The sequence below is a fragment of the Panthera pardus genome, unplaced genomic scaffold (assembly GCF_024362965.1).
Source record: "Panthera pardus isolate Hobbes unplaced genomic scaffold, ASM2436296v1 HiC_scaffold_8, whole genome shotgun sequence".
Classification (NCBI taxonomy): domain Eukaryota; kingdom Metazoa; phylum Chordata; class Mammalia; order Carnivora; family Felidae; genus Panthera; species Panthera pardus.
The window spans coordinates 156136623-156159942 of NW_026527013.1; the positions used below are offsets into that span (position 1 = coordinate 156136623).

General features: G+C 49.3%; 2 protein-coding genes across 3 annotated transcripts in view; one reads left to right on the forward strand and one right to left on the reverse strand.

Moving 5' to 3' along the window:
- Positions 1-20519, reverse strand: part of TRPV5 (transient receptor potential cation channel subfamily V member 5) — a 35106-nt gene extending 14587 nt beyond the window's left edge. The window contains exons 1-9 of one of the 2 annotated variants that reach the window (XM_053898400.1): positions 17336-20519; positions 16790-16999; positions 14469-14566; positions 14192-14314; positions 11529-11666; positions 11133-11231; positions 10855-11030; positions 10337-10483; positions 8280-8492 (exon numbers count right to left, since the gene is read on the reverse strand). In XM_053898400.1, coding sequence (XP_053754375.1) covers positions 8280-8492; positions 10337-10483; positions 10855-11030; positions 11133-11231; positions 11529-11666; positions 14192-14314; positions 14469-14566; positions 16790-16917 — 1122 coding nt within the window. In that variant the 5' untranslated portion in view covers positions 16918-16999; positions 17336-20519. Of the gene's footprint in view, positions 1-8279; positions 8493-10336; positions 10484-10854; positions 11031-11132; positions 11232-11528; positions 11667-14191; positions 14315-14468; positions 14567-16789 lie in introns of both variants that reach the window. The other variant, XM_053898399.1, reaches the window with a different exon arrangement.
- Positions 20520-21754: 1235 nt separating this feature from the next.
- LLCFC1 (LLLL and CFNLAS motif containing 1) lies at positions 21755-23254 on the forward strand. The gene is made up of 3 exons (XM_019453041.2): positions 21755-21840; positions 21955-22075; positions 22660-23254. The coding sequence occupies exons 1-3, from the start codon at positions 21805-21807 to the stop codon at positions 22836-22838; spliced, it is 336 nt and encodes a 111-aa protein (XP_019308586.1). The 5' UTR covers positions 21755-21804; the 3' UTR covers positions 22839-23254.
- The last annotated feature ends 66 nt before the right edge of the window (positions 23255-23320 follow it).

Consider the following 23320-nt stretch of genomic DNA (forward strand, 5'->3'; position numbering starts at 1 on the left):
TCTTTTAATTTTAAAGGAATTCTAGTGTTTCACACCATGTGTTTAACGTAGGCTCTCGGTTCGGAATAGATACTCTTTTGTTTGTAAAATCTTTCAGAAAGATTTTAGTGGTTTAAAAATGGACAGGAGTGGGGCACCTGGGTGGCTCAGTTGGTTAAGCGTCCAACTCTTGATTTCAGCTCAGGTCATGATCTCACGGTTTGTGAGGTCAGGCTCTGCGCTGACAGTGCAGAGCCTGCTTGGGTTTCTCTCTCTCTCTCTCTCTCTCTCTCTCTCTCTGCCTCTCCCTCTCTCTCAAAATAAATAAATAAACATTTAAAAAACGGACAGGAACATTGAATTTTATAAATGACTTACTGGTGTCTATTGAACTGATAATAAGAATTTCCTCTTAATTAACTACCTTTGTGAATTGAACCCTAAACTTAAACTGGTAAATGAGTTTTCCCTTAAATTTTGAGAATTTTACTCTCTGGAGATTGTATTCGAGATTTTCTGTCTCTGTTGAAAGGCTGATCCACAGCTTTTGGGATGTGTGGTCTTTCTGAAAGGATTTTGAATCAAGGTCATGTTCGACAAAATAAAGTAGAAGAGGCACTCATTCTCAAGGTCCTATACATTCAGTCTCTCAATTCTCTCTCAAAGGCTTCCCCCGTCCATTCTCAAGTCACAGCACTACTCTCTTAATGCAAACCTGCAGCATCTGTCATCTGGTTTACCATGAAACCATTTCCCCTCGTTCAACCCACCATCCACCATGCTTCTGGACTGGTCTTTCTAAAATGCAAGTAGCATCACATGGCTGAGCTGCTCACTACCATTCCTAGTTCCCTGAAGTCTTCAGAATAGAAATGAAGGGGAGATAAGATTGGAGGGCACTCTCTAGATCTTTACCATAGCAGAAATTCCAAATATTCTAACAATAATCCCATTATATTCCAATAATGTATAGATTTAATTAATGAATAAAGATGGAAGCATATTATTCAGTAGTGTGGAGACAGCAACAGGAATGAAAACTTGAAGAGGTAAAACCTGGGTTACCTCCAGGGAATAAGACATTGGGTCAGGAGAGGCCCCCACACTGCTGCTCTTCATTATACCTGTCATGTGATTTTCAAGTCATGTGCATGTGTTCTTCTAATTCTTTTGATTAGATGAGAATAAAGAACAATAAGAGCCAGACTAGCAAACGTGATGTACAGAAGCCTTGCTGGTCTGGCTTCTCCTCTGTGTCCCCATATTCTGTGTGATGCTCCGGGCACATCGAACTATTGGGGTTCTCGGTTGTTAAGTCAGGCCTTTGCATGGACTGTGCCCTTTTCTTAGGATGTCTTCCTCCATAAGTTTACTGGCTCACATCTACTTAAGCCTTAAGACTCAGGTCACAGCATTCCTCCTGGGCCTCCTTTCCTGCCCCTCCACACCCCGCTCAGGGGTTCTCCCATTGGCACATGGCACCACTCTGCTTACATACCTCACCCAGCACACTGCAATCTTTTCATAAAGACCACAAATGCCTCGCCGGTAATCTCAGAGTCCCCCGAGAGCAGGGACGTACTACTCCTTTTTACCCACAATGCACCATGTAGTGGATGTTCCATTGATTTGAAAGAAAGAAGGAAGAAAAAGAGGGGATAAGAAGGCAGGTGCAAGCTGAGCATGATCAGAAAGTTGCAAAGGGGAGATAAAGACAGAATCGGGAAGTGGGACTGGGAAACCTCTCTGGAGGCATATGGGGAAAAGGTCACAATGAATTAGGCCTTTTCAGGATTTCCATATTCGTAGCTCAAGGTCACCTAAGCAAGCCTGGCTAATAATGCACTGAGAAAATACTCCACCCCACTCTAAAAATAAATGTCTTTCAATAATGACTGGAATTCTTTACATCATCATATGGCTTGGAATTTTCAGAGTTGTCAACAGCCAAATCCCCTGAGGAGGCTGATCATTCATACTTCATTGTGAGCCTAATGGCCTTGCTCTCATTTACCAGCTGACTGAGCTCATTGCCTTGAAGGAAATGCCCAGAGCGGGTGGGCATAGCAGAGTCAAAGTCACCTGAACCACTCAGAGACAGGCAGGGAGCATGGGCCACCCAGAGGAGGTGGGAAGACAGCAGAAACGGTGGTCAAATTCCAGTCCTAGACCTTCTCTACCTCCCCAAGACCCCAGCTTGCAAAGGAATGAAGTGCCCAGAAAGAGTCCTGCTGGCTAATAATGAGGAGTTTCAGGGATTTTCTAACCAGGCTGCCCCTCACACTCCATGTCCCTTGTCTTGCAGGGACAGATCAATTGTAGCTGGACACAGGTGAGTGTGGGTAGCCCTCAAAGCCTGGGGACACGAGTTTCTCACGCAGTGGGTCCACTAAGAAAGAACACTGGTGTTCGGCACATCACTCTGGATAGAGAAATGACCTCAGTTGGTATTTAAAGGTGAAGTTCTGAAATAAAGCTGACCAAAATCCCAATTCCAGTGATGCTCTTACTAGCTAAGTGTCTTTGCCAAAGTACTTAAGCTCTCTGGCTTCAGATTCACTGTCTTTAAAGTGGTGATGATTTTCTTTAATTATTAGGATATCTATATGGATTAAATGATCTAATGCTTTGTCATCCAAAATGTGGTTCATAGAATTACAACATCAGCATTCTCCCAAAGCTAGTTAGGAATCTCAGGTCTCACTGGAGCTTTATTGTCAGAATCTGCGGAAATAAAATTTATTTATAAAAAATAAATCTATTTTTTATTTTACTTATTTTAATATTTATTTATTTATTTTTGAGAGAGAGAGAGAGAGAGAGAGAGAGAGCGAGCAGGGAGGGGAAGAGAGAGGAGACAGAGAATCACAAGCAGGCTCCATGCTGTCAGCACAGATCCCAAGACAGAGCTCAAACTCACAATCTGTGAGATCACGACATGAGGTGAAATCAAGAGTCAGGTGCACAACTGACAGAGCCACCCAGGTGCCCCTTTATTTTCTATTTTAGAGAGAATGGGAGCACTCACACAAGCAGAAGAGAGGGGCAGAGGGTGAGAGAGAGAGTGCAAGTAGGGGAGAGGGGCAGAGGGAGACATGAGAGAGCATCTTAAGCAGGCTCCATGCTCAGCATGGAGCCCGACACGGGGCTCCATCCCACAACCCTGGAATAATGATCTGAGCCAAATCAAGAGTTGGACACTCAACTAAGCAGCCCAGGAACCTCCTAGAATCTGCATTTTAACCAGCTCCCCCAAGCACTGATAAATGCATGTAAAGTGCACAAAGCAAGCACTAAGTTTGATGCTCAGTTAGATGCTATTTTCACCTACCAGGCTCCCTACTTCTCCTCGCCTCTTTTCTTCTTTAATTTGCTGTGCTTGTCTCACAGTAAGTTGGTTAGGAACGCTGAACAAAGTTGTGTAGAGCTGGAGGTCAGTTGGGTTTTTCAAATAGCTGTGGTGCTTTGGGTTTTTCAGAGCTTGTGAGGAGTAATGATGTGAAAAGATCAATCCCACTGACCATGACAGGTAGAGGACAATTTCTTTTTTTTTCGCACAAAGCAAATATTTAATAAATTATTTCTGAATTATTCGTTTGCTGTCTTCTTAGTTATTCTTTCTTATGGCAGGGTTACTTTCTATTCTTCGTCTTTTAAAACATTTTAATTCTAGTTTAGTTAATATATAGTGTTAAATCAGTTGCAGGAGTACAATATGGTGATTCGACAATTCTATACATCACCCAGGGCTCATCAAGATAGATGAACTCTTATTTCCCCATTTTACCCATCCCATCTGCTAACTATCTGTTTGTCTTCTGTAGTTAAGAGTGGGTTTTTTTCTTTTCTTTTTGGTTTATCTCTTTTTTTCTTTTGTTTTGTTTCTTAAATTCCACCTTTGAGTGACATCACAAGGTATTTGTCTTTCTCTGACTGGCTTATTTCTCTTGGCATGATACTCTCAAGCTCCATCCACGTCATTGCAAATGGCAAGATTTCATGCTTTTAAATGAACAGAAACCTATGAGTCATTCCTGCCACAGTCTTCTCCTTTCTTCCCTGCACCAAATCCATTGTACAGTAGTGATGCCAACCCCCCAGCACATCTCCAGGCCAACCCACCATTATCTCTTACTTGCTGAACTAGAACAGCCTCTTTACTAGTCTCCCCACATCCACCTGGCCCCTTCAAATCTATTCTCCATCCTACACAGACATTTTTCTAAACCAGAAGTCCTGTCAAGTCCCTCCCCGAGTTAAAGTCCTTCTGAGGGGCACCTAGGAGGCTCAGTTGGTTGGGTGACTGACTGCAGCTTGGTCATGATCTCACAGTTTGTGAGTTTGAGCCCTACATCAGGCTCTGTGCTGACAGCTCAGAGCCTGGAGCCTGCTTCGGGTTCTGTGTCTTCCTCTCTCTTCTCCTTCCCCTGCCTTGTGTTCTATCAAAAATAAATAAACACCAAAAAAATTTTTTAAATCCTTCTCAGCTTCCCATTACCTTTGGGATAGAGAGAAAAATCTTCAATATGGCCTACAAGGCACTTCACGATTTGAGAAGGATCCACGTGGACAATCTCATCTGGAGGCCCTCACCGCGGCTCCTGTGTTCTAGCTCTTCTTTCAGTCCTCAGATGTTGTCAAAGTTCTTCCTGCCTCAGGGCTTTTGTGTGTCCATTCTTTCTGCCTAGGACTAACTTTTCACCTCTAACTGGTATCCAGCTCTCTCAGCTTAGGTGTCTTCCTCAGGGAAACCTTCTCTGGCTTTTCAGCATGCCCAGGCGCCTGCTGTAAGCTCTCTTAGCATCCTGTCCTTTTCCTTACCAGAGGAAAAAATATTGTGAATTGTAACAATGATGGATTGTAATGAAATATCTATTCTTTTAATTAATGTACACCAGTCTGTAGACTGCAAAAGGGCAGAGAGATAGTGTGTATTTTGCTCAGACCATGTTGAATTTCTAACACCTATAACAATGTCTAGGTTCAGTAGGCAGAGGAAAGATGGAGGAAATCTTCAGGAGACAAAAAGGAAATTTGATGAGAGAGCAATGCCCTTTTGCTAAACAGCACATCAGGAATCTAAAGGACCAGAGTGACTGACTTAAGACTGGAAAGTTAGAGACGAATAGATACCCGAAATGGAAGCCAGTAGTTCTCAGCCTTGGCTGAATATTACGATCACTCAGAGAGTTCTTAAAAATACCATCAATGGACATTCTGATTTATTAGGTGTGGTGTAGCTTAGGAACCAGTGTTTTCACCAGCTTCCCTTCTTGGTGAAAAGTCACTGATCTAGTAAGAGGTAGGATCTGTGCAGGGTCAAATAACTATTTGGTTTCAAAGTCAGGACTAAAATCCAAGCCACCTGACTCCCACACTTTGAACTTTCTGCTCCCCTGGAAACCCAAGAGAACTAGGACTGCAATGCATGTCATTCTGCCTAAACCAACTAGACGCTGAATGGAGGTAGGAGATCAATCCAGTTAATTAATAGCGTGCTTAGGAAACTCTGGAAAAGCACAACTTTAATGGCTGAACAATGAGGCATCTTAGAGTGAAGTAACCCCTTAAGATAGCCCCAAAACTGGATAGAGACACACTAACTCCATCCTCGTGGATGTCTGCTTTTGTGTAGTTTGTTTTGTTGCATATAAATAGATGAGTTTTTCGTTTTTCCATTCATTTCAACTGTCCTGAGAAGGTGAGGCTGGGTGGCTCTCATGGAGCACAGTGACTTCTCTGGATCCCATGAGATCCACAGAGAAAATTCTTCTGTGACTGAGAGCCCTGTGCGTCCAATTTATTAGTATAATTGGATATTAAAGTATTCATTTGTCTAAGATAAATCCCCATGGGCCAACTAACATGTCAACAACTGTATGAATCAAGTTAAGGGGTGTCTGGGTGGCTCAGTCAGTTAAGTACAACCTTGGCTCAGGTCATGATTTCATGGTTTGTGAGTTTGAGCCCCACATCAGGCTCTGCGCTGACAGTGTGGAGCCTGCTTGGGATTTTCTGTCTCCTCTCTCTCTGCCCCTCCCCCAGCTCACATGCTCGCTCTCTCTCTCTCTCTCAAAATAAATAAATAAACATTTTTTTAAATCCTGCCTGGGATTCTCTCTCTCCCTTTCTCTCCCTGCCCCTCCCCACTCATGCTCCCATGCTCTTTCTCTCTCAAAACAAATAAACTTTAAAAAATCAAACCAAGGCACACTTGGTGCATTTTCATTGCTCTAAGACTCTCAAGTAATATAAAGTAGGAAAAAAAGAGAATTTCCTATTATTTAATAAGCCCAGTACGTCATGAAATCAGGATCTTTCAGATCATGGTGATCAGCTGAGAAGCCCCTGATATTATCCAGGTTGATTTATTTACTGAATAAGAGGACCCAGATATTCCATAAATTCAGGACAAGGCTCAAGGGGTAACACCAAACAACAGGGACCTTCCATTGGTGGTCTTTGCTACCCGATCCTCTTATAAGACCATTTGTAACCCTTAGCCTCTCTCCCCTGACCAAGAAAAGAATATTTGAAAGTCAATAGTCTCCTATTTGGGTTAAAGTAGCTATTATCTAAGTGAAAGACAAAAGGGTAAAAGTGGTACCAGGGAAGAAAGGAAGGAAAGAGGAAAGAAAAGAGAAGGATAGGGAGGTTGTCTTAGCTAAAACTATGCTTCACCTAGTCCTGAGGCAAGGGGAGGGGATCTTCTAAATATAGACTATCTGGGTCAAAAAACATGTTAGTCCTGTCCTAAAGAGAAAGGGGCACATAGGGAGGAGACTTAGAGTACTCAATTGCTCAGTTATCACCCAATTCTCAGGCCAGAACGTTATCTACAATCTAAATCCAGAAAATCCCTAGGTAAGCTTGAGACAAAGGGGGACTGGGAGAACAACACATCTGGGAAATAGGGCCTAGAATGTTGGAAAAGCCCAGTCACCCTCAACTCATTCATGGGTGTGCATTTTCCCCATTTCTAGTTTCTCACCCATCTCACTTGGCCATCTTCTCAATGTCCTTACTTCCCCCTGTGTGGGTTCCACACCAGGGCCAGCCTTTGTGCCCAATTTGAGATGCATGGAATAAAACCTCCCCCCAGCACACTGGTGCCCGCCGTAACAGGACAGCCACTCCACACTCAGGACCATCCTCTCTGGGCAGCAAACCCTCCTTTGTCAGAGACAGGCTCTGGATACACGAGCACGCTGAATATATACTGAGAGGCAGTTACAGGAGCAAGCGAGGTGGAGTGTTGTGACCAACTCTGCGGTTTAATGAGGCTCTGCCTTGTTGTTTCTCTGTGTATCCCACTCTCTCTGGCCTAACTTGACTCGGGGTTTTTGTTCCTAGACGAAGCAAGCAACTTATGTTCTCTTTCTGACCCGAACTACCCCTCTTCCTAGCCGAGGCTGCGCCATACTTGTGGCTGGCCCATCCTCCATGGAACATAAATCTCCAGTCACCTAGCTCTTACTCGCCTGGCAAAATTCTTCTTCCCCTGTCTTTTGCCTTCTGCCCACATACCTGCACCCACCTTTGGCTATTTCAGGTCCCCGGGACAAAAAGTGTGGTTAGCCACGAACTGTAAACCAACCCAAAGTAGCCACACTCGTTGACTGTAGATGCTCAGGGGCTCCCATTAGAGCCTACTAATGTTGTCACCCAAGAGGGAGAGTTTGCTCCCATCAACAGCAGACTCTTACAGCTACTCTACACCTCTGCCCAGCCATCCTTAACACCCTGGGTCTCTGAACAACACTACAGAATGGCAAGCCCACAGGCATAAAAGGAGCCACAGAAATTATTTACTTCAACCTGCTACTTAATCCAGGGACCTTGTGCAGGGGACCTGACAGGTGGTCTGACAGCTGACACAGGATTGCTAATGCCCTCATGTTGACAGCACACAGAAGAGAGGGCAGGCCAGAAGGGACGTCTGTGTTGCCCTAACAGACCAGAAATGGACTCAGAAACGTACTTGGAGTATGATTTTCCTCCCTTTTGAACAATAGGGCTTACAAATTATAAGGAAGTTCACAAATGTATGGTGTTCGTAACAGCAAGTATTCTTTCAGGGTTAGCGAGAAAAACCACAGGTCCCTGGGTAAGTGTGTTTTTTACTCATTAAGCTCCCTTTTTGGTCGGCTATCTCATGCCGAATTTCTGTCTGCGTGACCAGGAGCCTGTAGCCGCTGGAGCCCAGTGAGTAGTGCCTTTCCTGGGTAGGTATCCTTCAGGCATCCAGCACCAGCACCCCGCGCTCCCACTCCCTTCCATCCCCTTCCAGGAAGAGTCACCTGCAGCAGTTTCTGCTGGAGGACTGTGTTGTCCCGGGGATCTGTGCGGTTGCCCAAGCGGAACTTGAGGGGGCGGTAGATGCAGCAGGCGGTGAAACAGATCATATAGAGCATGTACAGGGCACCCAGAATGTGAAAGTACCGCCGTCCGTATCTCTTCCACTTGAGGCTCACCAGCTCTTTCACTGGGGTCTGGTCCAGGATCTGGCGAGCCTACCACGGAAGCAGTGCATAGGTTGGGGGGCAGGGGGTGACTGGCACCGTGAGGAGTGCTGGATTTCCTGCCAGGTCCCAGAGGGCAGCGCAACAACAGCATCATCACCATTCATTCTGTTAAAGAAGTAAGCACGAGACGCCAGAACCCCAATGAGGCTTTGAGGGATGAGCAGTAGTTAGTAGAAAGAAGGGGGAGTTAGAGATCGGTCCACAAGCAGCAGCAGTCGCCAAGGCAGCCAGGTGAGAGAGGTGGTCATCTGCAAACAAGGTGCATCTGGGGACATGAGAAGACCCGTGGGGAGTGGCGGGCAGGAGTTGTAAGGGGTGACGTAGATAAGAGGCAGACCATCAGGTATTGGGAGCACAGTGGGGAGTTTGAATTATCTTTCCGAATGCAATAGGGAGCACAGAGGGTTCAAGCAAGGAAGTGGTCCTATTTTCTCTGCAAGTCTTAGGCACTGGAGGGGAGCAGTAGAGGCACGGAAAGTTGGATGAGGCAACCATCTAAGCCTCCGCTGCGGGCTGGAGTCTGACGGAAGTACACAGCAGGGGGTTAAGCACAAATGAGAGTGGGGGGTGGAGGGGATGAGGCGTCTGAGAAAGTAAGAAAAGGCAAAAGTCAAACCATAGCTGTAGGAATGAACCATTAGCCAACAGAATACCTTTTCTGCTGAACCCAGAGGGAAGGAGAGATGGTGGACAGTTTCTGATATATTTGGCAGCTCAAGGCAGGAAGTAGGAGGAGCCCGATTTTTGCAGAGAGCCTCAATTTTTGCCATAATGTAGGAGTCTGGGCTTCGAGGGAACTAAGGGGGGAAGGCTATGAGAGATGTAAAAGGGGCTAGGAATTTTGAAGGAAAGGAAAAGTAGCTGACTAAGACAAGAATAAAACCTGGAGGAGAACACTGAGAGCTCACTGAAACCAGACATCAAGGATTTATGTCGGCACAATTCACACAGCGGGATTGGCGTTCTAATTCCTAAGAAATCCTGATAGAAGTTTATCTGCTTCCAGGAATATTCTCTGAATAAGATCACACTAAGTGACCTTTCAAGTTCTCTCTTACTAACGATTGCCTGCATTTTATGGCCTTAGAAAGGTTCTTAGGAAATTGTCAGGTTGCAGATAAACAACAGAAATTCTATCTTGCCACTATTTTGGAAGTTCCCGAGGACCCGAAGCATTTGTTCCTTGCTCCTAGAGTCTTTGACAAATTTTCCCTTCCTACTGTTCACTCAATTCAGTACTATCAGAATGGCGCACGTGTTTCCCGCTCTCTGGGGAGCTCTTTCCCCTCCTCTTCCTGGTGAATTCCAGCTCCCCTAGAAGACCCAGCTCAAGCCCTTCCTCTGTGACATCTTCCCTGGCCCATCCAGGACAAGTCACTTGACCTCAGTGTTGCTGCCACTGTGCATGGTGCAGACTCCTATGGTGGCATACATTGTACTCCATTGCACTTACTGAGGACAGGGAGTAGGGTGTGAGGAAGCAGACAGGAACTATGATTGATTGATTTCTGTACTCTCAGTTCCTTATACAGCAGCTGGGACTCAGAAGGTCCTCAGTGTGCTGAATGAATGAATGAATGAATGCTACGAAGTGGCTTCCATTTGGAGAGTCCCTCAGCTAAAAGGTTAGTATGAGAAAGGTAAGCAGAAAGGGCTGGAGCTGGGCAGAGGGAGAACGCAGTCAGACTGGACTTTTCTCCCAAAGGCTCCATGGTTCGGTTCTCATCTCCATTTATTATAAATCAGGGAAGTGTCTGGAGCCCAGGATGTAAGCAAATGGACAGGCTTTGCTCAGACACTTGACAGCCCCTGGTCATCTGTGGCACCCATACCTCTCGCTTCTTGGAGGAAATCACCAGCTCTAGAAAGGACACGTCCTCCCCCCAGGAGTCGATCTCGGTGAGGTCATAGAGAGTGGAGGTCAGCGGCCCGTAGGTCCACTGGATGTGCTTCCGCTTCTGCATCAGGTGCTGGAACATCTGAGAAGATACGGTGGTGAGTCGGAGGGTCAGCGTGAGAAGCTGGGCCGGGGGGTCTCCACCGCTGACGAGGGCTACGGCCCGCTCCTTGCGACTGATGGACAGTTAGTTGCGTGAGCCTCCTTTTTTCTGGTTGTCTTTCTTTCCCACACACCCTATAAGGATCTGAAAGAAGAGGACGGGCAAAGGGAACAGAACGCCGGGCTCCCAGAGCAGATGTCCTAAAGCGACATTCTCAAAGCCTCCCGCCCAGGGGTCCCTGAGGCTGAGCATTTAGCGACGGAGTATGGAGGAAGGGGCCCCACCCTCCGGGCAGTTGGGCACCAAGGGTCTTTGAAAGGCCGCCATGGGGCCAGGGGAGTGTCCCTCACCACGGTGTTGCCCTCCACTCCGGCCAGCTTGAAGGGGGTGAGACCCTGGTGATTGGGCACGAGGTCCAGGGACTGCAGGTGGTCCCTGCGCCCATCATAGGACAGCAGCAGGTTGTACATCTGGCAGGCAAAGGTCTTGTTGGGCTGCAGGACGAGGATGTGCAACACGGTGTTTCCTGGGGGAGGACGCGGGCGTCACGTGGCCGTTGCGCTGAAGTCCCCGCTGATGCCCTGCCCGACCTGGGGTGGCCCCTGCCCTCCCGGCCCCCAGCTCTTACCCAGGGAGTCCTGGGCCCGGATGTCAGCTCCATGCTCAATGAGCAGCCTCACCATCTCCTCACTGCCCACGCAGGCAGCAAAGGACAAGGGGTGCTCCCCTGTGGACACAGAAGGCTCGCTGCCGTGAGGGCCCGATGGGCTGGGGGATGGGCAGCGTCCCCGAGGGACTGCCTCCTTGCCCTCGCGTGGCAGCTCTGGGCTCGGGGACGCTCGTCAGCAGAAGCAGAGGCAGGGATGGAGCACGCGGCGCGGGGAGGCTTGGCTCTGGCCTGAAACCCTGGAAGGCCCGGCCACTTCCGGCTTTTCCGGGGGCTGGAGCCCTCCTCGGCCCGCCCTTCCTTTGCTCTTGCCCACCTCCCCATGTCCCTTCCTCCCAGCCCTGGCCCCGCTCTCACCAAAGTAGATGAGGTTGCGGGGGCTGCAGCGGAATGCCGTGCCTGTGGCTCTCGCAGACACGCTGGCCCCGTGGGCAAGCAGGGCTCTCACCAAGTTCACGTTCTGGTTCACGATGGCTATGTGCAGGGCGGTCTGACCTGGCCCAGAGAGAGAAAGAGAGACGTCTCAGTGATGGGGCTGTCCCCAATTCTTCCAAGGACACAACATCTCACTGGCAGGCAGGAGGTCCCTGACAGGTCCTGGCATAGATTTCTGCCCTTGGCTTAGCACAGTGGCCTGAGACTCAGGGCAATTTGTCTCACAGGCTGTCCACCTCACTGTCCCCACCTCTTGACTGTTGTGGGTAGGGTGTACATGGGATCACTGTAATGTTGCTATAAGAGAAAGAAACAGAGTTTTGTCCTACAGGGAACATGAGAGGAGTTGAAAGGAAAGGAAACAGTGAATGGCTAAATAAAGTCACATATGCTTGCAATCCCAGACTTCAAGCTGTATTACAAAGTTATAATCATCAAGACAGTATGGTCCTGGTACACGAACAGACACATAGATCAATGGAACAGAATAGAGAACCCGGAAATGAACCCACAAATGTATGGCCAACTAATCTTTGACAAAGCAGGAAAGAATATCCAATGGTAAAAAGACAGTGTCTTCAGCAAATGGTGTTGGGAAAACTGGACAGCAACACGCAGAAGAATGAACCTTGACCACTTTCTTACACCATACACAAAAATAAACTCAAAACAGATGAAAGACCTAAACATAAGACAGGAAGCCATCAAAATCCTAGTGGAGAAAACAGGCGACAACCTCTTTGACCTCAGCTGCAGCAACTTCTTACTCGACATGTCTTGGGAAACAAAAGCAAACATGAACTATTGGGACCTCACCAAGATAAAAACCTTCTGCACAGTGAAGGAAACAATCAGCAAAACTAAAAGGTAACCAACAGAATGGGAGAAGATATTTGCAAATGACATCTCAGATAAAGGGTTAGTATCCAAAATCTATAAAGAACTTCTCAAACTCAACACCCAAAAAACAAATAATCCAGTGAAGAAAGGGGCAAAAGACATGAATAGACACTTTTTCAAAGAAGACATCCAGATGGCTAACAGACACATGAAAAAATACTCAACATCACTCATCATCAGGGAAATACAAATCAAAACCACAATGAGATACCACCTCACACCAGTCAGAATGGCTAACATTAACAACTCAGGCAACAACAGATGTTGGCGAGGATGGGGAGAAAGAGAAACCTTTTTTTTTAATGTTTATTCATTTCTGAGAGACAGAGCACTAGAAGTGGAGGGGCAGAGACAGAGGGAGACACAGAATCTGAAGCAGGTTCTTGGCTCTGAGCTGTAAGCAGAGACCCCGATGTGGGACTCGGACTCACCAGCCGCGAGATCATGACCTGAGCTGAAGTTGGACACTTAATCAACTGAACCACCCACGTGCCCCAAATAGGAATCATTTTGCACTGCTGGTGGGATTGCAGACTGGTGCAGCCACTCTGGAAAACAGTGTGAAGGTTCTTCAAAAAATTAAAAATAGAACTACCTTATGACCCAGCAATTGCACTACTAGGTATTTATCCAAAGGATGCAGGAGCACTGATTCAAAGAGGCACATGTACCCCAACGTTTATAGCAGCACTATCAACAATAACCAAAGTATGGAAAGGACCCAAATGTCCATCGACTGATGAATGGATAAAGAAGATGTGGTACCGGGGCACCTGGGTGGCTCAGTCGGTTAAGCGGCCGACTTCGGCCCGGGTCATGATCTTGCAGTTCATGAGTTCGAGCCCCGCGTCGGGCTCTGTGCTGACAGCTCGGAGCCTGGAGCCTGTTTCAGATTCTGTGTCTCCCTCTTTCTGACCCTTCCCCGTTCATGCTCTGTCTCTCTGTCTCAAAAATAAAATAAACGTTAAAACAAAATTAAAAAAAAAAAGAAGATGTGGTATATATATATACAATGGAATATTATTCAGTGATCAAAAAGAAAGAAATCTTGCCATTTGTAACAATGTGGTTGGAACTAGAGGGTATTATGCTAAGAGAAATAAGAGAAAAACAAATATGTGACTTCACTCATATGCGGAATTTAAAATACAAAACATAAGGGATGGGAGGCAAAAATAACATAAAAACAGAGATGGAGACAAACCATAAGAGACTCTTAAATACAGAGAACACACTGAGGGTTGCTGGTGGGGAGTTGGGTGGGGGGATGGGCTAAATGGGTGATGGGCATGAAGGAGGGCATTTGTCGGAATGAGCATTGCGTGTTACGTGTAAGTGATGAATCACTAAATTCTATTCCTGAAGTCATTATTACACTATATGTTAACTAACTTGGATTTAAATTATAAATAAATAAATAAATAAATAAATAAAGGGCAGCTGCATTTGGAGCCCTCTATGAAGAGATGAATCTCAAAAAAAAAAAAAAAAAAAGAAAGAAAGAAAGAAAGTCACGGATGCTAAAGGCCAAGACTGGGATGTCTGCATGCCTTCCAACTCAAGGGCAACCTTCCTGAACCCTCTAGCACCTCTTCCCAGGCCACCCTTCGGAGACCCATTTTAAGAGGTGACATCAGACTCTCCCACACCTGTCTCCACCTTGAACTACTGTGTGGGCTCCTCACCTACAAATGGCTCACACAAGGTGGGCTCCTTGACCAGCTCCGGGGCAGCCTCTATCAGCACCACGGCGGCCTCGAGATTGTCATAGAGGGCCGCTATATGCAGCGCGGTCTCCCCCAAGGCTCCTGGAGGGGAGTAAGATAGGAGTGTCAAACGCCTCCAAGAGCATCTTGAGGAAGGGGCTCTGGCTCAAGGCTCTCTCCCCGCTTCCTCGCAGAAATCCTCAGCGTCCGGGGGCGAGGCAGGGCAGGTGGCCTGGCTCCATCACACCCAACCCACCTCTCTGTCGGAAATCACAGCTTCGGTCCAGCAGAAGTTTCTTGAGGGCACACAGGTCATTTTCCTTGGCTGCCTGAAGCAGTGGAGACTCTCGGATCCTGGGAGAAGATGAACGTGAGTCCAGTAGAGACAGAATCACTGAGAGGCCAAAGGCAGAGAGAGGATCAGAGACCTTCTCTACGTGGAACAGATACGGGTCACACAAAGTGTGCAGTGACACATTGCAAAGAGTCGTTAACTGGACTCTAGCTGAGGGTCAGACTGGGGTGAGAGTTTCCCCCGTGGTTGTGTCATTGCCAGCTCTGCCCGAGTCTGGTGGGGGTGGTTGGTGGGGGGGAGGCCTCAAGGCTCCGGTGGGCAGAAGACTTGTGGGGGCAGAAGGGGCCCATGCTGCAGAGCTGGTGGCCCTGATGACCCTGACAGGAGGCCATCGGGCCTAGCTGAATCCACCTAAGCTGAGTAAATGTTTTCACCCCTGCTCCCAGGCCTGCTGAGCTAGCTCTCCTTAGGCTAAGGGAGTTAGAGAGACCAGAGGGGCAGAGAGGCAGAGAGGGGCCAGCTGTTGGAACTTAGGTGATTTACAAGCTGCCAAAATTCCAAATACCCCTCAGAGCTGCTCAGAGTCAGATCCACGCTGTGTGTGTGGGGGGGGGGGGGGGTGCGGAGGACGGATTCCTTCCGTGTTTTACCCCATTCATAACTGAGGAGGATCATAGCCTTGGGCTCCTCTGGGAACCTAGCAGCTAGGAGCAGAAGCCCTGTGGTATCCGTCCTAAGGCACCTCTTGTCAGTTCATCTTTGTTTCTTCCCTGCCTGGATGAACCAAACAAAAGCTAAAGCTGCAGGCACAAATCAGATCCCAGGGTGAATACAAGGCAGGGGAGGGTCACGAGGGGAGAAATGAGAGGCAAACAGACCGACCAGTGCTTCCCCTGCTGTCCCCAGGTCCCCCATCCTCTCTTCCAATCGCCCTGTGAGCCAGGGGGAAGAACATTTTTATTTAAAGAAGAAGCTTTTTATCTTGAGGTGGAGCTCAGGTCTGCCCATTAGAAAAGTACTCTCAGGAGGGACCAGCAGAGTAAGGGCCAGCGCCCTCCCCACCTCACCTAGACCCTCAGGGTGAATAGTCCCAGCTCAGGGTAACCAGGGCTAACCTGGTTTCACCCCCTGTGCTGGACGCACCGCACACAGCCTTAGCAACCAGGCCTCTAGCGCACCGCCCTCTGCGGAGGGCAGGTCCAGAACCCAGCTCTCTCTCCAAGACTGCTCTGGCCTCACCCTGAAGTTTCGAGGGAGGTGGGGAGGCCAAAGGTTCCCTCACAGGGCCTGGGGTGGGGGTTGGTGAGCAAGCAGAGAGCCTTTCCCAAATGAGGGCTCCAACTGCAGCCACAGCCAGCTGTACCGTTTGTGAAGCCCAGCGCGAAAGAAAAATGTAGGACTCCCTGTTCGAAAATTAAGAATTTCAAGTTGACCACAGCAGCGCATTAAACCAAGTGCAGGGGTTTTCTGCAACACGGGATCCTGTGCCACTGTAGAGGCCACCTGCCCACGAGGCCAGCCCTGGCTGGACCGCAGGCCTGCTACTGTCTGCTCACCCCATCCCCAGGCAGCTCTCAGATAGGTGACAGGTTCCCCAGATGCTCTGAGGCAGAGGCCCACCTCTGGGAGGATATAGGTCCCCGCCCTGGCCGCTGCTTTTCCGTGAAACACATCAGCCCCACCTGACCTGCAGGCATCCCCCGGGCAGACACAGGCCTCATTCAATCTACCGATGATCCTCCTGACCCAGCATTCTGCTGCACAAAGTAGACACTCAATAAAAGGTAGATAAGCTGAGTTTCCCTCATCAGCTGGTCAGCTCCAGAAGTTCTACAGAACACAGCTCTCCTCCTCTTTTTCACACAAGCAATTTTCCTTCACGCTAATGGGAATGCTTCGCTCTTTCTCCAGGCAACAAGTCTTCCAAAACCTGCAGGATCTCGTGCCTTCCCACCAGCCTTCACCTGCCTGTCCTCCCCCTCCCCCAATCTGCTTTCTTCTATCCTTCTTCTGTTCCCGTCCCTTTCTGTCCCCCAGCCCCCTCCTCCACCAGCCAGGCAGGTTGGAGCTGTAGTGTCACTTTGTCCCTGGCTTCGAATCTACACCGAGTCTCCTCCTGCCCACTGACAGAGACAGCTGGGGTTTGGAAGGAGTGGGTTGGGTGCACCCAACCACCTGACACTGGATGCTGGGCCACTGCAAGCAGAGATACAGCAGCGGAGTGGATCAGAGGGTTGGGGGATCAGGGGGAGGTGGGACGTGGCACGACTGGGGCAGCCTACCTCTTCTGTTGCAGCATGTGGGCCTCGTCCAGATGCTGATCCCAGTCCTGCTCTCTGAGCAGCCAGGAGGCCAGAAGTTTCTGGAGTTGGACCCTGGGCCCCTCTGCCTTAGGTGGAGGAGCCCCCATATCGTCTTCTTTCAGGCACTGGCAGGTTAGGGAATGTGGTAAAAGGAGCCGGTCTAGGAGTCCACAGAGGAGGAGGCGGGGTCTGTTTGGGGTTGGGACTGAGAGTGAGTATATCTCCAGTGTGACTTGTGTATACAGCGTGCAGTTTGTGGGTGGAGTGTGTGTGTATGCAGTGAGGCGACTGGGGGCCCTGCCAGGAGAATGTGGCTTTACCTGGAGGGGAGGAGCTCTCTCTAGAGAGCCCCCGGGCACAGAACCTGCTCTAGAGCTGGGAGGGGAGGTGGAGGAGGGAACTTCCTTCCCAGCAGTGGGCTGGGGCTGCAGGGGAGACAGGGGAAGGCTAGGAGACTGTGGGATGTAGAGGGGGAGCAAGGATGAAGCCCAGAATGCGGGCCCCACATGCAAGGTGAGCACTTACTGGGATACAGGAAAGCAGAAAAGTGAAAGCCCTCCAGCTTGACAATCAGGCAGGTTCTGGCTTGAACGCTGGCTCTTGTCCCCTTACAGATCACTTAAGTGAGCTTCCCAGGCCTCAGTCTTCCAATCTGTAGAACGGGGCCAATAATTGTTCTGTCTCATGTGTCTGTAAAGCCTGAGCGTAAGAGTTCAGTGACTATTGGTTCTCCTTCCGCAGATGGGCTCCAAGCCCTGAGCGCTGCTTGTCTGCATTGCGGTCTTTGTGGTTGTCTCTGTTCTCAACCTTGCAGCCAGCCTCCCGGAGGCTTCCAGGCCACGTCCTCAGTGAAACTTCTCTTCCTTCCCAGCTTTGTGGAGCCCCAGTCAGGGGAGACCCCAGAGCTGGAACAGCAGGAGCTGAGCCGAGGTGGTGGACAGAGAAATCTGGGGACTCTCTTCAGGAATGATGAGGCAGGACTGAGGACACATCACCTTTTGTGTTATTTTCTAATAGGGTGGTTTCTATTTCTCTTCTGATTGGAAATGCTTGTTACTGAATTCGAGTCACCCGGGAGACAGATGCGGTACCTGGGAATAGACTGAGGGCTCTCCTAATTTTCTAAAGAGAAGGGCAGAGCACAGAGAGGGAGGGTGATGGCCCACGGGTAGTAACAAAACTAGACTGGCTTTAAAGTTGGAAACTTAGCTCCAAATCATCCGCCATAACTTGCTTTTTCTTCTGAATCTTCGGCCTGTACAGATATGAGAGACTTGGGGGGACACAGGACCTTGGGGGGTCTTCAGGAGCAGGGGACTCCCCTCTTCTTTTACTACAAGATTGAAGGATGGACAAAGTGACCTTTATAGAAGGGGAATTGAAAGGAAAACAAATAAGGAAAGGGAGAGGGGATGCCAGAGACCAGGAGGAACCATGCTCTCACCCAGGTGGTAGGGAGATGCCAGCTGGGAAAGGGGAGGGGGGTCACCTTGTAGGGCAACTTTCTGCTTTGCTGGGGGTTGGGGCTGTGTGGGATGGTAATGGCCTCTGCAGCCTTGGGACTTCCAGTCTAAGGAGATGGACTGAGTGATAAGGTTGAGGTGGGGGTTGTAGATGCTCTGATAAGCAGGGACTGGCAGAGGAAGGAGGCCCGCCTAAGAAATACTCAACCCATAAAGCTAATCCTGGAGGCGGTGGGGGCGGGGAGGGGCCGGCCCAGTCAGAGCCGCACAGAGCAGGTACAGGGGGGCTCGCCACCAAGGGCCCCGTCCTTGGGGCTGGGGTTGGGGAGAGAGGGGGGCTCGGGAACAGGTGCCCCGCTCTGGGTCTTCACCCTCTCACTGGCCCAGGCTGGCTGCACAGGTCCAATTCTAAATTTTTTTTTTAATGTCTTTATTTATCTTTGAAGGAGAGAGAGACAGAGCATGAGCGGGGGAGGAGCGGGAAGAGAGAGAGAACAGAATTTGAAGCAGCCTCTAGGCTCTAAGCCGTCAGCACAGAGCCCGATGCTCGAACTCATGAACCGTGAGATAGTGACCTGAGCTGAAGTTGGACACCCAACCGACTGAGCCACCCAGGTGCCCCATTCACAAGTGCACCTCTATGAGGATAGTTTTTGATAAATACAGTACAATACTGTAAACGTATTTTCTCTTCCATATGATTTTTCTTAACAATGTATTTCCTCTAGCGTACTCTGTTATAAAAATACAATAATATAATACATATAGCATACAAAATATGTGCCAGTCGATAGTTTGCTATCGGTAAGGCTTGTAGTCAACAGTAGACCATTAGTAGTTAGGTTTGGGGGAGTCAAAAGTATATACTTGGACTTTTGACTGCTTGGGGGGTTAGTGCCCCTAACCTCGTGTTGTTCCAGGGTCAGCCGTACCCCTGATCTTTAAGGAGTTGCCTGCTCTCCGCTGGCTTTCTCCCCTCACTCCTTCTCCTTTGTCATACCCCCCTCCACCACCTTATTTCTCCCTCGTCCCTTCTCATGCTCCCTCAGCCTTCTGTGGACAAGAACACCTAGGACCCCTCTCCCCCCAGGTAGCAGCTTCCCTCAGTCTCAGGAGAGTCCCTGATGTCCCCTAGGGGACCAGGAGCCCCTCACTACACTTTCAGGTCCCAGAGCCTCTTGGTGTCAAAGCAGTCACAACTCTTATTTGGATGTGATGTAGGGAGAGGGAAATGCATCATGCCTGGATTTTATCTTTTTAGGAAATACACTCCCACCCCACATACCCACAGCCATGTAAGGAAAGGATTTGAATACACTTTAAAACATTAATAGTGATTAGCACTGAATAGTGGAATCACTGACCCTTTTTGTTTTCCAGACTTCTTAAATTGCTTTTATACTAAAACAAATTAAATTCCTGCTCGAATTCTCTCTCCCAACACAGGGAACCAGCAGCAGGTGGTGAGGAAACGCAAGGAACGGTGGTCAGTACAACCCAGTTTTTTTCACGCCTGCCTGTCCCACCCCCAGCGGCCCTCCCCATCCACACGCACTGAGCCTGGGTTGGCTTCTCTTTTTGCCTGGAACCAAGAAGCTCCTCCCCCAAAGTAACCACATTAGTGACTTTTTTCCACCCAAGCATTGTTTCCTGGACATGAAGGTCAACGAGTGCACGGTAGGGGTGAACAGGGTCACCTGCTTACTTGAATCTTTCTTCCTCCACCGTCCAGTGACCTCGTGTACCACTCCCCAGTCACCTGGCCTGGGTGGGCGGGAAGTATACAAGAGGTTGCAGCTGTCCCAGGGGGGCCTCCTGGTGAGCACTCTGCTAGCAGAGGTACAGCTGTACTCCACGCCTACAATTCCGTCTTCCAGAAAGGGTACACGTTCCTACACATGCACTTGGTGGTTCACTCAGGCGTGGGATGCATGGGCTCCACGAGTGGTGTGAGAGGGTTGTGATAGCTCAAGTGTGCCCACAATCTCCTCCCACCTGCCCCAGCACCTGCCCTGTAGCTTCTGGCCTGCATTGCTTTCTGGTTTACCAGGGCAGGACTCCGTCCTATCTCCCCAATCCCACCTGCCCCATCCCCAGCCATCTCTGCTCTGGGAAGCAGATAATTAGCCACTGCCCATTACTGCCAGCAGGTCTGTGCTCACCAGCTTCACGGGCCTGGCAGGCATTGGGGCTTTGAGGCAAGTTTCTGGAAATCTGTTATTTGGGATCCTGGCCTCGATGCCATGCTGCTGCTTCTTTAAAGACTCTAACTACAGGGCACCTAGGTGGCTCAGTCAGTTGAGTGTCCAACTCTTGATTCCATTCAGGTCATGATCTCACAGCTCGTGAGTTCAAGAGCCCGCACTGGGCTCTGTGCTGACAGCACAAAGCCTGCTTGGGATTCTCTCTCTCTCTCTCTCTCTCTGCCCATTCTCTTTCTGTGTCTCTCTCTGCCCCTCCCCTGCTCATATGCATGCTCTCTCTCTCTCTCAAAATAAACAAATAAAACTTAAAAAAAAAAGACTCTGCTTCCATCAAGCAAGGAGTTTGGAGAATGAGCCTCTAACAACTTTTTCTTTGTGTCTGAGAGTATGAGGGGCTGTAAAATGAGAGAAGAGGGGTTTGTCTACCAGTTCAAGAGGCCAAAGGCTTAGGGAGAGGAAAGTCTAGGGGAGGGTGAAGAATGAGGGAATGATTTCTGCTTGGGCACAGGGTACCCCATTCTCTGTCTCTCTCTATGTACACATGCATGTGTGTGTGTGTGTGTGTGTGTGTGTGTGTGTGTGTGTGTACGCACACGCACACACACCGTGTACTCTTTTCTCCCCCAACACCTATGCCTCTCTACCTTCTTCTGTTTTGGTGGACCTGAGTTTCAGGTACAGCCCAGGACTTGAGGATCCGATATTTCCACATCTGCTCTGGGCCACATTCTATACAAGCCACTTACCTTAGAGAATGGCTGCATGGAAGAGAGGAAGCTGTGATGTTTGAAATCAAAAGAGGTGGTCAAGGGGCACCTGGGTGGTTCAGTCGGTTAAGTGCCTGACTCTTAATTTTGGCTCAGGTTATGATCTTGAGGTTTGAGCCCTGTGTTACACTCTGCACTGACAGCATGGAGTCTACTCGGGATTCTCTCTCCCTCCCTCTCTCTCAAAATAAATAAATAAACACTAAAACAAAAAGAGGTGGTCGAGAGTCCTGCTCTGCCCTTTATTGTCTGTGTGATGTTAAGCAGAAGAGTCATTTCTTTTGTGAAGCTCAGTTTCCTCATCTATATGATGGGTATGATGACACTACTACTTTGAGTCCCAGTTGCTATATCGATGTCATGATGTAATGGATGTGAAAGTACTTCACAAACTCTGAAGTCATTTTGTTGCCCTCCACAGGATGATGCAGTAGGATCATCCTAGAAGCCTCTGCTGGCCACTCACCACTCTCTTGCCTGGCAAGGGAACTCTCTAGTGACCTGAATGAGGGACAGGCCCATGGCTGTGATGTCACAAAGCTCATGAAATCAGAGGTCCTATGGAAGGGAAGGGAAGAAAACGGTGCAGGGAAGTGGTAAGGGCTGGACAGGGACAGGAGAGGGAGGTGGGGGGAGCCGACTGGGCATAGGGGAGTAGGGAAGACCAAAGGTGGTGGATGGGCAGGCCCATGACTTCCCCGGGCTCCCAGCTCTGCAGGGCAGCATTCCTGGCCGCCATCTTGCTGCTGCTGCGGGTCAAGGGAGTGAAGCTTCAGAAAGGCAGCCTGGATCCCAACGAGAGGAGTCAGAACGAGAAAACACCCTCCACAGGTAGGACAACAGTGTCTGGAGCTAGGGATCGGACCTCTTTGGAGTCAGCCCCCCAGTTCCTATCAGGCTAGAGTGAAACCTGAGATAGGTCGGGTTGTGGGGAGAGAAATCCAGTCCCTTATTATTGTAGCGTGAGAGAGTCAGGTAAAGGGTTTAGAGCAGGGTTCTTAGCGGGGGACGTATTCAGAGACACACCACGGGCTGGCTAGAGCACCACACAGGTGGCTTTCGTGTGTATGGGCAGGGGTGCATTTATCTTGGAAGAGGTTGTAGTTTCCATCCCTTCCCTGGGGTGGTCCCTCCAACCCCAAGTGTTGTAATGCTTTGGAGGAGGCCGTTTGAGGTAGAAATGGGGTATGTGCGCACCTCAGTTGGGGCTGTGATTGAATACAGACCAGAGGAGACCTCCAGATGGAGCACCGCCTCCCTGGCCAAGGATAAGGGGATGCACAATTGGGCCAAAAGCCCCAGGCCCTAACTTCTCAGACTCTCTAACTTCATCACCTTTCTGGTATAGGCCAGGATCGGGGCGGGGGCAGGTTAGGATCGGCCCTTTCAGTGCCTCCCCCTCTCCACGGTTGCAGACCAGGATCAAGAGAACTTTGAAGAGCACTTTGTGGCCTCCTCCGTGGGGGAGATGTGGCAGGTTGTGGACATGGCCCAACAAGAGGATGACGGGACATCAGACACAGCAGCCCTTCGTGACCACCTATTTAACCTAGCCTTCTGCTTCAATCTGGCCAGCATCATGGTTTTTTTATGAGGGACATTGAGGCTGAGGTGGTAGCCTGGCTCCTGGATGAGGACCTTGCTATCTACTTCCGCTTCATGATAGCTTACTGACCCCCTCTTCCCTACCGGGCTCCAGGTCACTACTCCCAAGGGGAGGTGTACACACAGTTTCCTGCCTCTCGTCAGTGGCTCGTCACCTCAGGATGCAGCATCTGAGAGATCCTGGTGCTGGCCTTTCAACTGTCCATTGCCCCAGCCTGACTGCCTCGCCACACTCTGACCACCTTCTCCCAGGGCCGGAGACACCAGACCCACGGCCTTCTCTTTCCCACACCTCTCCCGGCTCTGCTCTGGACAGCACATTAGGGGAAAGAGGCAGCAACAATAAAAGTAATAGCAGTAAAGTCCTGAAAACATTTGGGGACAGCTTTCTGAGACTTAACCAAAGCCCTTTTGTCTCTAACTGGTCTGTTTAATTGCCCAACCTTTGGCCCACTGACCTTTAGACCCATT

What these genes read in the sequence shown, in the direction of transcription:
- LLCFC1 (XM_019453041.2), top strand. Translation starts at nt 21,805, where the DNA reads ATGGAAGGGAAGGGAAGAAAACGGTGCAGGGAAGTG. An exon ending in GAAAACGGTGCAGGGAAGTG is followed by an intron (nt 21,841 to 21,954) that starts GTAAGGGCTGGA and finishes CCGGGCTCCCAG; the next exon opens with CTCTGCAGGGCAGCATTCCT. An exon ending in CGAGAAAACACCCTCCACAG is followed by an intron (nt 22,076 to 22,659) that starts GTAGGACAACAG and finishes CCACGGTTGCAG; the next exon opens with ACCAGGATCAAGAGAACTTT.